The 13930-nt window shown below is 37.1% G+C and overlaps 1 protein-coding gene across 1 annotated transcript in view; it reads left to right on the top strand.

The window, feature by feature from the left end:
* Positions 1 to 13930, top strand: part of OLFM3 (olfactomedin 3) — a 191596-nt gene that overhangs the window by 152419 nt on the left and 25247 nt on the right. The window contains exons 3-4 of the mRNA XM_068538088.1: positions 1469 to 1624; positions 6804 to 7023. Coding sequence (XP_068394189.1) covers positions 1469 to 1624; positions 6804 to 7023 — 376 coding nt within the window. The remainder of the gene's footprint in view (positions 1 to 1468; positions 1625 to 6803; positions 7024 to 13930) is intronic.

Below are 13930 nucleotides of genomic sequence, written 5' to 3'. Positions count from 1 at the left end.
AAATGAGGTAAAACTCATCTGAAATCCCATTTTTTGAGCCCATGCTTTCATGTATTCATTTATGAATATAAAATATAATTCTATGCAAATGAATTTATATACAATATTTACCAGGGACCTCTTTCTACAATATTTATTTTGTTACTTCTTCTCTCACCCACACCTTACCACCCCCCACCAGAAAACTAATTTTAATCACCTAATATGTATCCTTCTAATCCTTCCATATCTTTCTCCATGTTTTTTGCTTATATACTGCTTTCTTTTACATATGTGTGCTCAAGTGTGTGTGTGTGTGTGTGTGTGTGTGTGTGTGTGTACGTGTGAGACATAATGAGAGAAAGAGAGAGAGCGGGAGAGAGGTGAATTTTATTTAGAATAAAAGGATTCAAATTATATTAAGATCTTTACATTTGCTTTTCTCACTTACTTTTCTCATGGATATTCCTCCATGTTAAGCAATGTTTCTTAAAATGTATAAACATAAGAATCACTTAGGGAATCTTGATAAAATGAAGAGTCTGCCTCAGTAGCTCTGGGTTGGGCCCCAAGATTCTGCATTTCTGACAGGCTCACAGGTGATGCCAAGTTGTTGCTCTGTAGACAATACTGTGAGTACCAAAGTATAGAGCTCTATTGTATCCTTTAAATTAGTTTAGTCATATTCTACTCCTCAACTCATTTAATAGCTCTCCTCCTATTAGAGGCTTTCACTTTGTTTTCCAGATTCTGCTGCCATAAGAATTAGAGTAGTCTTTCTTTCCTCATTTCTACATGCTTTATAGGTCACCTATTTCCCACTTCTAAATAGCCTGGGGCTCAATGAACTTCGGATGGTGCCATCACCTTAACATATATTTATTGCCTATCTACCAAACACTTAATGCAGTGGCCAATTTCCAAGTCTCTTAAACAGTATGGTCTCTGAGTTAGGAGGTGTCCCAACGCTACCACCACTCATCTTGCTCAGTTCAGCCTCACCCCTGGGAGTACTTCAGATGCAGCTTGAAGTAACTGTACTGGAATGAATGCACGCTAGATCTGTTAGACACTTCACCACCATCCACAATTGCTAAGCATCCCAGACCCTGAGGAAGTCAGAGTCAGTACTTAAAGAAACAACTTATCTTAACATTTAACAGATTGAGCCATGATAAGCTTACTAAGCCCTGGAATGAATATTCTATTTTTTAAATTTATTTTTCTGATATATCAAAATCTTATTAATATTTAGTCATTTCTAATGCTAGAATGTCCATTTTATTATTTCCTGCCTAGGTACAGTTTTCTTTTGCTAAATTATTTGAATGTTTATCATGAAGAATTAGTCTTCTGAAAGTATGTCCTGTGGAAATGCAATTATGGATTTGGCACTTCCAGTTTTTAATGTTAATGTCATTTTTGCTACTTCAGTAGTGACTGTATATACCTGTAAAAAGACAATAACGCCAATGTTCTTGTTTAACAGGTTCAAAACATGTCTCAGTCTATTGAAGTCTTAAACTTGAGAACTCAGAGAGATTTCCAATATGTTCTAAAAATGGAAACCCAAATGAAAGGGCTGAAGGCCAAGTTTCGGCAGATTGAAGATGACCGGAAGACACTAATGACCAAGCATTTTCAAGTAAGTTTGACTTCAGCAATCTTGTCAGTCCAAATGAGACACTGAGTATGATGGACAGCCACCATGGCACTCAGCTAGAAATAACTGTACATCAGCCCATATATGCAAGGTTCAAAATTCACTGGGGACATCAATCATCTCTCCACTGAAACTGACCATTAGCTGGTAGGAATGCATAGAAGACTTGCTATAAAAAGAGCTTTACCCTCCTAGAGCTAGGCAGAGATTCTGGATAGATTTAAAGGCATTTCAATATGTATAACAATGGTCAATCTAGGAAAATTAATAATTAAATTTATCAAAGATTTTCTGATGATTTTATGCCTTGCTAATATGAGGAGAAATACAGAGAATATGAATTATTAAAAGAGGCAATAATACCATTATTAACAGCACATAAACAAGGGTTGTTTCACAATTTGATACAAAAAGTATTTATTTATTTTATTTTGTTTATTTTTTTATTTATTTTTTTGGCTGCATTGGGTCTTCGTGGCTGCGCGTGGCTCTCTCTAGTTGCAGCGAGCGGGGGCTACTCTTCGTTGCGGTGCGCGGGCTTCTCTTGTTGTGGAGCACAGGCTCTAGGAGCACAGGCTTCAGTAGTTGTGGCACATGGGCTCAGTAGTTGTGGTGCACGGGCTTAGTTGCTCCGCGGCATGTGGGATTTTCCGAGACCACGGCTCAAACCCGTGTCACCTGCATTGGTAGGCGGATTCTTAACCACTGCGCAACCAGGGAAGTCCCACAAAAAAGTATTTTTTTAGACTTTAAGCTGTTTATTGGTAATTATCTAGAAACACTGAAAATGGAGAAACAATGCTGTTAAGCATGCTATGTGGATTTTTATTAACTATGTATGACACTGTCATAGATTAAAATAAAATCTATGATAATGCTATTTGAGCTTCTATTAAAAAGAAATAGTCTGCCTTACAAAGGCATAGCACATAGTTTATAAAACATACTGTGATTTTACAAGCATAATAGCCTCTGCTTTCCCTGCCAGTTAGGAAGTGAGATACACTGCTAATGGTGAGGGAGTGGGCCTGAATCCAAGTTCTTGGTCAAACATTAGAAGTGCTTTTCATACAAAATTATGATTGGCAGGGAGCTAGTCAGGGACATGAAACAGGGTCTCTGCATGACACAGTTTAATATGGCAGAAATTAGCATGGTTTTGTAATTTTCTTCAGTGGTGCTCAGGAGCCTGAGTAGAAAGGTGTAAAAAACAATCTTGGGCTTCCCTCGTGGCGCAGTGGTTGAGAGTCTGTCTGCCAATGCAGGGGACACGGGTTCGAGCCCTGGTCTGGGAAGATCCCACATGCCACGGAGCAACTGGGCCCGTGAGCCACAATTACTGAGCCTGCGCGTCTGGAGCCTGTGCTCCGCAACAAGAGAGGCCGCGATGGTGAGAGGCCCGCGCACCGCGATGAAGAGTGGTCCCCACTTGCTTCAACTAGAGAAAGCCCTCGCACAGAAACGAAGACTCAACACAGTCATAAATAAATAAATAAATAAATTAATTAAATAACGTGAATTTCTTTAAAAAAAATAAAATAAAATAAAATCTTGCACTGAACCAGTTTTAAAGTTTTCCCAGAAAGGTAAAACAGAAGGACAAGAGGGTAAGAAAGTTTAGGGTATTGACAAGAGAGGGGGCTAAAGTGACGAATCATGAGATTAAATTGAAGAGAGAAGTAAGCAAAGCCAGAAGGTTAAGAAATGATAACAAATTAGATCAAGGCCTAGAATAAAAATAAATTTAAAGATTATTGGAAATAAGAGAATGAGTAAACTAGAAGAATAGAGAAATTATGGGGGAATGGTAAACACAGAAGAGTATAAGGCTGAAAAGCAAATAAATTAATTTTAACCAATATTTATTGAGCATATACTGTGTACAAGGCAGTGTTGGGCCCTCTGCTGGGTATATAATACATAATCTCTCTTCTATGAAAGACAACTAACAAACAGGCAGGTAAAATTTGACAGTAAAAAGAGGCATAAACATCAAAATGGCACAAAGGGAAGAATTATTAACTTTTCTTAATTTTGTTTAGAGAAGTTCAGGGGAAGAGCTACAAGACTTGGCAATATTCAAGAAAACGGTTTTGGACTAGTTCCCACTTTCCTCCCCAGAAAATACTAAATTACAGAGGAGATCAAGAAAACCAAAAGATGTTCAATGCCAATTTTCAATATTCAGGGTTAGGGTGTAGACGATAGAGCAATACCGTGAGCCTGATGCGATGCTGAGGCTATCAACAAAGCAGGAATGATCAGCCGGTACTTACGGCACATAGGGAGCATTCCCAGAAAGGAAGGGGGACAGAAGGAGAGAAGCTCGGGGTTTCTGGCTCAGAGTGAAAATCATTCAAGCTCAGATGGACAATACAGAACTCTGTGACGCCAAGGGACAGCTTGCAAGTACCAGGGCTGGCAGAGTTGGTGACAAATGATGACGCGTGTGCATCTATGGGAACTTATGGGAGAAGAGAAGAGACAAAGAAACAAAAAGATACAAGGCTGAAAGGAAAAAAAAAGAGAAAATTGCCTATTCTATAAGTTTGCCTAGCAGAAGCGAAGCCACCAATAAGAAAACTTAATTTTTAGGCAGCTCCATAGAACATGATGATTTTGATTTTCCTAGTTCATGTAATCCACGTGGATACTGAACTTGTATGTCAAACTCCAAATAGCAATAATGATAATAACATCATTTTCTTGAAGAATTACACATATTCAACACATAGTTCCAAGCACTTTAAATATACTATATATTAACTAATCTAATCCTCACAACAAGCCTATAAGGTAGACACTGTGTTTATTCCCATCATTCACATGAAGAAACTGATGTACAAAGAAATTACGCAATTCGTCCAGGATCGTATATCTAATATGTATCAGAACTACAAAGTCCAGCTCCCGAGTTAAGCCTCCTAATACCAATGCTATATTACCTCTCCAAGTAGACTATAGCTCTCTGAATTAAATTTAATAATAATAATTAAATGCTCAAGATATGCTTGTTAAATGTATTTATTCACCAAGTCCTATCATGAGTCAGATTTTGCTCTAGCTGCTGAGGTGCCATATATGAGAAGAAGAAATGGAACACTCCAAAAGTAAGTTTAACATTGAAGAATACTTTTAAATTGGAAGAAAATCCTCCTCTGGCACACCCTTTTCAGCTTATCAAAAAATCTAAGTAGGTTGTGTCTTCTATATTCTTTATGATAAAATAGCTTGTTCTAGTTATCATACTTGAGACTATCATTCTTACATGAAGAAATCTTGGTTGGGTAAGATAGTCTAGGTATACACTTTGCTATAAGAGCAACAGTAGAAAATGAAATTCTAGAAAGGATAAGTAAGCACAGATCTGTGTTATTCTACTTTAATCTTTTAAGTATTTGATATGTACATCAGTTGGACTTTCTATTGCTCTCTGACAAGTGTCCAGAGTTAGAATCGACTGCCAATAATTGAATTATAAATTTTTGAAAAGACCCCAAAATTCATTTATATATATATACACACACACACACACACACACACACACACATATATATAATTTTTAGCTCAGGGGAAATAAAATGCCACCAAAATTGTGACACTGAATTACTCTCTTTTCAACATTCCCATACTAGAATATAAAACTCTTCATTGTAACAGTTGCTATAATACGCAGCAAATGGTACCATCAGAACTCTTCTCATTAAAATCCTAATGAAGCAACTGTGTCTTCCTTTAGGGATAGCAAAAAATGCTCAAACTAATAAGAAGTTTATTTCAAAAGGAGCCACTAAAATGAGCAAAGCTGTGCAATTCTGCCTTTTGACTGTGATATTTATCAATCTTTCTCATTATTAAGACTCTCTGTCCCCTCCCACTCAACATGGACATACAGACAAATTCTAAGTATTCCAATCTTACAGAACAAGTGGAAATTCCCCCCAAGATACACAAGCCCATAAATCAGGGTGGCAATGGGAGCTCCTGCTATCTTAATGCATTGATAGTGATAACATGTTCTAAATGTAATTGTAAAATGCAGTTTTCAGCTCCTTAAATTCGTTAGTATACAGCGCGGTTTCTGCTATGATCATAGCAGTGACAGCTCTTCAGCGAATGCGATAGATTGCAATAAACTCACAACTGAATCAAACTCATAAAATGTTTTCACTGACCACCACCAAGTTAAAAGAAAGGAAAAAAAGGTGACACGTTCAGAAACTGAAAGTGAAACTGCAGGTTTGGCTCAGTCCCAAGATAGGAGTGAGGGAAACAGTGTTGGCAAAGTATACTTCTTGTTCTCTAGACCAAAATCAACGTTTCGGTTTCAAACAACTCTGTGCTCTTTTATTACGTAAATTATGAGCACCTTAGCCCCTGAAAGAGTTAATTTCACTACATTGGTAAGCAACTCTGCCTTACATAAAGAGCTCTAAATTATCTTTGCTAAGGCAAATGAAGTCGGAGAATGCGTAATAATTCAAAATAGTAAACAGCAACATACATTTCTTTGAGCTTTGAAAAGCCTTGCATGATTTACTATACTTGCTGAACTTACCTTCCTAATGATGCTGTGCTAAGAAGGATATTAAAAAGAGGGAGGAGTAGAAGGACAGAGTGGTGGAAGCCCAAAGTTGGAAAAATTCTGTTAGGCAAAAGCTGTTCCAGGATCCAAAATTTCCTGTAAGTACCCCTATATTATTAATAATTAGTTAATGGGTAAATAGACTAAAACAGGATATTTGACCTATTTCTAATAATTCGTAACTAGAAGATGGACCCTGCTTCTATTTCCTAACTAAATAATGCATTGTTCACTTTTTTAAATGCCACCAGAAAGCAAGATAGTACATAAACCCAGAACTGCTACCATAGGAAGTTTTGTAATTATGATAAGCATCAATCTGTTTCATAAGCAAGTAACCATTTAAAGAGGTGTTCTTGTATTGAAAAGCTGAGATAAGTGGATTTACTATTAATGATCATGTAGCCACTTACATTCTCACGAAATAACATTCTCACGAAATACACAATTTCAATCAAAAATCAATAAGCAATTGTGAATCTGTCTTAATAATCTCCCTTAAGTATCATGTGAAAAAGAATGTTGCTGTTTGATCTGTTTAAATGACTCTCATGAATAATTGGCTGCTTTTCACAGGAGTTGAAAGAGAAGATGGACGAGCTCCTGCCCTTGATTCCTGTGCTAGAACAGTACAAGACAGATGCCAAGTTAATCACCCAGTTCAAGGAGGAAATCCGGAATCTGTCTGCCGTCCTCACTGGAATTCAGGAGGAAATTGGAGCCTATGACTATGAGGAACTACATCAAAGGGTGCTTAGCTTGGAAACCAGACTTCGTGACTGCATGAAAAAGCTAAGTGAGTAGAACAATTCCATCTGTCCAGGTTGTGTTTTTAAGCAGTTTCAATGACAACTGCATTCTTACATTTTGGAAATAGTCATGAATTCCTAATTCTAGGGAAACTAGTACCTGCTTTCTAAGTGTAAAATATGTGTTCCTTGATGGCTTAAGCAGGCCTGGTTATTCAAGGTTATCTGATTAACAGTTGCCTGATTTTCAGAGCACCCTGTTAACCGCGGTGGCTTGAAATAAGAGGTCTGGCAAATACAGCAATGCTATTGGCCACACTAATGGAAACAGGCTTTATTCCAAACAGATTATCAGTGACGGTCAATCACTGTGTGGCCACGGAAGAGGAACGTCATTTCTGGCAGTAGAGAAAGTTAGAGACTGGGGAAAAGGCCATTGCCCTGGGACCAAATGTGAAACAGCAATGATAAGGAAATGAATACAATTTCTCTACTATGCAGAGCTGCCATCTGCTGCTCTGATCCACTCCAGAAATAAAAAGGAGGTACCTACTCAAATACATAGTCACTACTCTACAAGGGGCCAAGCATGTGACATGGGGAATGAACTTTAATTTTTGACTCCTAAAATGTGTGGTTCCACCTGGTCTGAGTTTACAAACTTTTCCATTGCCACTCAGTTGAAGTCATCATGGGACTAGTTTGTAACAATGTGAAATAAATAAGTGTTCATGAATTGACTAAGAGGGATTGTAAATTCATTTAGGAATAGTATTTTAGTTGTTGACATGCTGTGATATGATGGTGTTAGGTGAGGGGGACTCAACAACCATAGAAAGTGTTCTCTCAATGTAAGAAAAACTTTTCTGGAATAGGAAATAAACTGGGAAGAGGAGTAAAGAATTTCTAGTAAAGAAACATTCAGAGCATAAATGTAAACACAAAATAAAATTTGGATGACTTACAAAAATAGTTTAAAGACTATTTATTTTACAGATTCAATCCAAATGATAAAAAAAAGATAGCTAAAATACAATATGTTGCATTCAGTAATCACAGCCTCAAAACAAAGTGGGGAATCACCACATCGGAGGCCCCACTGCAGTCATCTCAGGATTTCCAAGAGAATCCAACAGAATTTATCAGAAGGCAGTAACATAAACTCCTAAGGCTAAACACACGTGCAGCAATCCTCAGCTCCTTATTTCTCATCATGCAAGGCCCATACTTCTTCACCTATAACTGGTTTCCTAATAATCATGACTCCAATAGATTCCATGACTTGCTCTTCTCTACCCACTGTCCACATTATTGCCAAAGGGATTTTTTTTAAGTACAAGTCTGAAATTATTTTCCTCTATTTAAAATTTCCTATGAATCCCTTATGCCCTAGGATACAGCCCATGGCTTAGGAGGCCCTTCATTGTGGCACTCCCTACAACTCCCATCTTAGGTCCTGCCATTTCTCCCCTCATACACTATGTCCCAGTCACATGTGCTCTGCAATCTAACCATGGGGCCATACTGAGAAGCTGTTTGTTCCTTCTCCTGAAACACTCTTTCCCCTGTTTATCCTTGCTTTATCAATAAACATACTTTCACCTGCCACATGTGACAGACTCCTATTCATTTTGCAGGTCTCAGTTTAAATGTAATGTCACCTGAATTTTCACTGCCCTACCCATGTATCCTCTGCATCCCTGCTAGGTGCTCTCAAATCTTGAAATCTCACCAATGATTGGACTTTTCATGTTTCATTATCATTTTGTGTGTTATTGGATGTCTCTTTTGCTAGACTTCTGTTCCATAAGAATAAGTACGTCTATGATATTCACTCTAAATACTGTATCTCCCAATGCCTAGAAAACTAAGAAAAGTTACTCAGTAAATATTTGCTGAATAAATTAATTCTATAAGCAGTCATAGTAACAATTTCTAAACTTTCAACAGAGTAAATATTAGGTATTTCAACAAGTAGCAGAGAACAATCCCCTTTACTTGCAAAACAATGATCTCTTTTAGCCAAATATTTGTGTCAAGATGGCATAGGACTGATTAAGATTAAGCAAGGGAAAAGTCATTTATTTAATACAGCACTTAAAAACTCCCTTACATGGTGTGCTTTTATAATTCAAGTTGTGGAGTTTATTGCTAACAGAAAATAGGTAAATATTACTGCATAAAGAAATTCTGCTGTCCTATTTTATTCTTTTTTAATCAAGAAATACTTTTAGTTCAATGCACAGATTCATTTTATAGCTTGCCAGATGATGTCTGCACCAAACAAGAAGAAAATCCCAAACCAAGAATTGTTTTAGTGCTCTCAATACCTAAAAGTTACTTTAGGGGTGCAAAGGAGTATTCAAATGCATATTTATTAGCCCATAACATATCTGGGTAAAGATATTCCGTAAATGACAGTACATAGGACTAATCTGTGTAGGGCTTTGATTTGATTTGGAAGAGGTCCATTTGTTGTTGATGAACCATTGAAGACCTTGAGAATCTATTCACTCTGTCATTCCTAGTATCTCACAATAAACCCAAGCCATTGGCTTTGTATGCTAAGTCCAGGCACCTACTTAGCACAAATGGACTCAACTAATAAACAAGGACAGGCAACAGAAAGGTTCTACACCTAGTAATCACCTTGAACCTGAAAGTGTGCCAGTTATGCTTCTGAAGGATTAACATGGAAAACTCTTGGGATTTGCTCTACTTTACAAATGAACTTCACTTCTAACATACACTCTGTCTGAGTTTACTTAGCTAGAAATAATGTCCACCACAGTCAGGAAATTCTACATTCCTCTCAGCTCTTTCATAACTCTCAATTTGTTTTTACTAACCCACATATAACTCCCAACACAGAATCTCCTCCAATATTAGAAATGATATTTGGGACAAAGAGGGTTAATCTAAGTAGACACAGATTCATCCTATTCCTTCTTACTGAACCATGGATAATGTCTCTATGGTGTCCTTAGGCCTCAGGACTGTGATCTGTAATATATGTCACAGACTTGTTTTATTAATTTTCCCCCATGGACCACAGAGTCTGAAAGACTGTGACTGTCAAATAAATTATATTAATTAGTTAACATTTATTTTTATTTTAACTAATCAAAAATATAAAATCTAGCAACCAATATAGATATCAAACAGCAATAAAACTAGCATTTAATTTTCTTATTTAATGAGATGATTGCTATTTGAGTTAACTGATATGACCTTATAAAATATTGAAAACAGTTCTCACATCATAATGCTTTAGATTATTAGTGGCCCTCAGATCCCTATTCACTTAGTACAGAGGCCAGTGCCACAAGCAATGACTCTAACTCATTTATGCTTTTGTCCCAAGAACTGGGTACTTTTCTCCATCATACCATGCTTATGTCAATTAATCAAAACCACTTACTGAGACTCTCTTGAGCAGAGAGGATGTCTATCAACTGGACCACAATGCTTAATTACAATGTAGAAAACATGTCCAGGTAGAGACAGACAGCCCTAACACTGTGAAATCTAAAGCCACATGGTTCCTGAAAAAATACATAAGTGAATCTTCATATTTTTCATTAAAAAAAGAATTACTCCAGTTTCAAAGGAAGTACCTGATAAGGCACATATATTTACAGAAGAAAACACAAACAATTTTGTGTGGCACTAAGTTATAATTTGATTAACACTTTACTTAGTTTTTACAATTCCTGAAAATTGGTATAGACGGGACCAAGTTATCTCTGTGAACTCTTTTAATTCCATGCCTGGCAGTATCTCATAAATAAGGGCCTGAATATCAAAATATCAGAGCACACAGACTCAGAAAACAGATGTTAAATAACATCAGGACCATTCACAGGAAATGTAGAGGAAAAAAAACATATCAGGGGTTCAATGTTCCAAAAAGGTCTAAAATCCAGTTGCTATGCTGCTCAGATCTAGAGTGGGATATTGGATAATTATGACATCAGCAATATAGTAACAGGAGCAATAAGGCTCATCCATCAATGGCATCTTTATTCTTCACAAAAGCCTCTAAACACACACAGCCAATTAGCAGAGGGTAAAAATGGGCTGGGGAAAGAAAATAAAATTGCAGCCGTGATGAATACATTTCCACTCACCTTTTCAGTGGATTTGCTTTTAGGGAAGATGTCACAGTGCACATCACATGAATTTTAAGAAACTAAAAAACAAACTAGTGTCATTGCCTGCAAAATTTAACTTAATAAGGTGCTGAAGGAATCACAAGTCATTGAGACCACTAGGGCACCATTCAGCTTATTTCTACTAGGGAATTAAAGTTTTAGAGAAGATAGAAATTAGAAAAAATGCTTCAACAGCAATGCATCCTAGTGGCCTGAATGAGGTACAGTAATGTACTTTCCTAAAAGTGCTTAATTTTCTCTATGAGGGACTGTGTAAAGTCCCCTGTGCTTAATTAAAACATATCACATTCCTAGACATGCAAAATATAATTGTATGCATGTGAGAATTTGACTGGAAAAGCACAGCTGAAGCTCTTGCACACCCCCTGGGATCACCAATAGCTATTTAATGTAGCTTATAATCAGGCTTTCCAGGTTTCCAGCCCTCCACCCCCAACCCCCCCCCCCCCAACCCTCCGCAACACTTCCTCGGGTTAGTTCTATTTTAGGGCAATAGTTTGGTGCCATCTAGTGAAGTACAGGATGCATCCATCTATTAACAGAATCAGTTTTGAGCCTTCATGTTTAACAGAAGTAACAGTAGCATTCAAAATTTGAGATTACAAGTAATCTCAACTTGGGTTACTATTTTTATCATGTTTATGCCAAATTAGTTTTAAAAGAGAAACCAAATTGTCTACGTGGTAGTAGTCTTATTTGTACATTCAACAAATATTTATTGACTCCCCAGTGTGCACTGGCACTTAACCAGGTATTTGGGGCTACAAAGATGAGTAGCAGGCAGTGTCCTCCTACTGTCAGGAAGCTTGCATTAAAGTGGGGACAGTAAGCACATAAGTAGGTAACTACAGCAATGCTGAGAGCCTACTGCTTGACAGACACTATGCCAGGTTTTTTATGTGTGTTAGTCCTAATTGCTCTAAGAACTCGGGTCAGGTATTATTATTAGCAATTTATGGAAAATAGATACTCAGACAGCTTAAATTAATTTGCCAAAGGTACATGTTGGAGGCAACAACTTTAAACCCAAGTCCTTCTGAGTTCAAAGACTGAGATTTCTTTCCCACACAGGATGTGTTTTGTTGGGTACCTAATAATAGAGAAACGCCCTGGACACCTCAGTAAGTTTAACTCAGTAAATAGAACCCAACTGCTGTAGAAAGAAAGAAGTCAGAGTCACTTTTGATTCTTCCTTGAACTTCACTCACATGCAATCACCACATCTCCCCTCTCCCTCACGATTTCTCAAAACCACCTCTTTTCTGCATTCACACTTCCACCACCCTAGTCCACAGCACCACTGATCACCTCTCAAATGGATTACCGCAATGGCCTCCTAACCACTCCCCTTGCCTGAAGTCATTCCCTCTCTACCACACTAGGAATTTAGAGTAATCTTTTTGACATGCAAATCGAATTATATTATACCTTGTTTAAGTGATTTTCCTTTAAAATTAATTCTAAATAGCTTTGCCTCGTTTGTCTTGATGACATGGATTCTGCCTAACTCTAGCCCTTTTCTCTCAGATTCTCACCAGGCACTCACTCTAAGCGTTAGTCATTTTAATCCTTTCAGTTCCTCAATCGTGCATGCTTCTTCACCTCCTGGACATTGAACTTCCTCTCCCCTTTCATGGAACACTCTTCCTCCCTACCTTACCTACCCAAATTCTAAGCTTGCTTTTTCATTTTACAGACCAGATACCAGCTTTTCTGTGGAGCCTTCTCTGATTGCTCCTTAACATGGTTGAATGCCCCTGGCACAGTCTCCCACATGCCCCCACCGCACCCCCGTGACACTTCAGATATTTTACAGAAAATTCCCATTTCCTTTTCTTTAATCTTCACTACCTTATAGACAAGTTGTCCTTGCTCTGAGAAGTCAGGGATCATCTGTGTCTTGTTCCAGTTGAATCTCTATAGACTGTGATAAAACATCTGAAACACAACAGGTAAAAATTGGTGTCTACAGAGTTTCTGAGAGCAAATATTATTTTTAAAATAAAAAGCTTTATGTTGCTTTCAAGAAATAGATCAGTGTATGTCAAAGATAAAACATCTATATTTTTTACAAAACAAAAAATCTTTTGGGAAAAAAGACAACAAAAGCACAGTCTCTTTTTAATCCTTGTTTTTGTTGCCATCTGTTCTTTCTTCAATGGCAATGCAGTATTTCATTCCCAAAACACCTGATATTTGGCTGTACTTAGTACTTAAAGCAAGAGACAGTGAAAATCTCAGTGAAAGAAAGAATTAACAGGAAAGTCAAACTGTGTGCCTGGGATGAAGAAGAGTGAGATTTAACTTGGAAATATAATGGGAGAAATTTATAAGAATACCTCCTCAGATTAAATTGAGGAGATCTTCAAATAAGTCATTTACCAAAGAGTCCTATTCTTCCTAAAATTCCAGATTATAATATGGAATGCAATTTCTCTGGTATCCATGCACTTGATGATGATTCATTCTTCTGGAACCCTGAGACCCTAGTGATTTTAGCACATTTTTGGGGTAACTGGTATATCCTGTTTTACCATAAATTGATTTATTGTTTATCTTTCTTTTTATGTCCTAAATTTTCCTAGATTACAACTAAATTATAAGCCTTTTAACAATATAAAGCCTGTGTTTTCAGAGGCAAGCCAAATTATTCAGTTTTCATAATGCAATTCAGCTCCATTTAGTTTGGATGTTAGATAGGCTTCTCCTTAAATATATGTTCATAATATAAGCTTTATTTCAGAAAAAGTTCAGGCAGTTTTTAAAATAATTTAAGAGT

Source organism: Eschrichtius robustus, chromosome 3 (assembly GCF_028021215.1).
Source record: "Eschrichtius robustus isolate mEscRob2 chromosome 3, mEscRob2.pri, whole genome shotgun sequence".
In the NCBI taxonomy this organism is placed as follows: Eukaryota; Metazoa; Chordata; class Mammalia; order Artiodactyla; family Eschrichtiidae; genus Eschrichtius; species Eschrichtius robustus.
The sequence above is the reverse complement of the archived record's forward strand: the minus strand, read 5'-3'. Positions and strand labels throughout refer to the sequence as shown.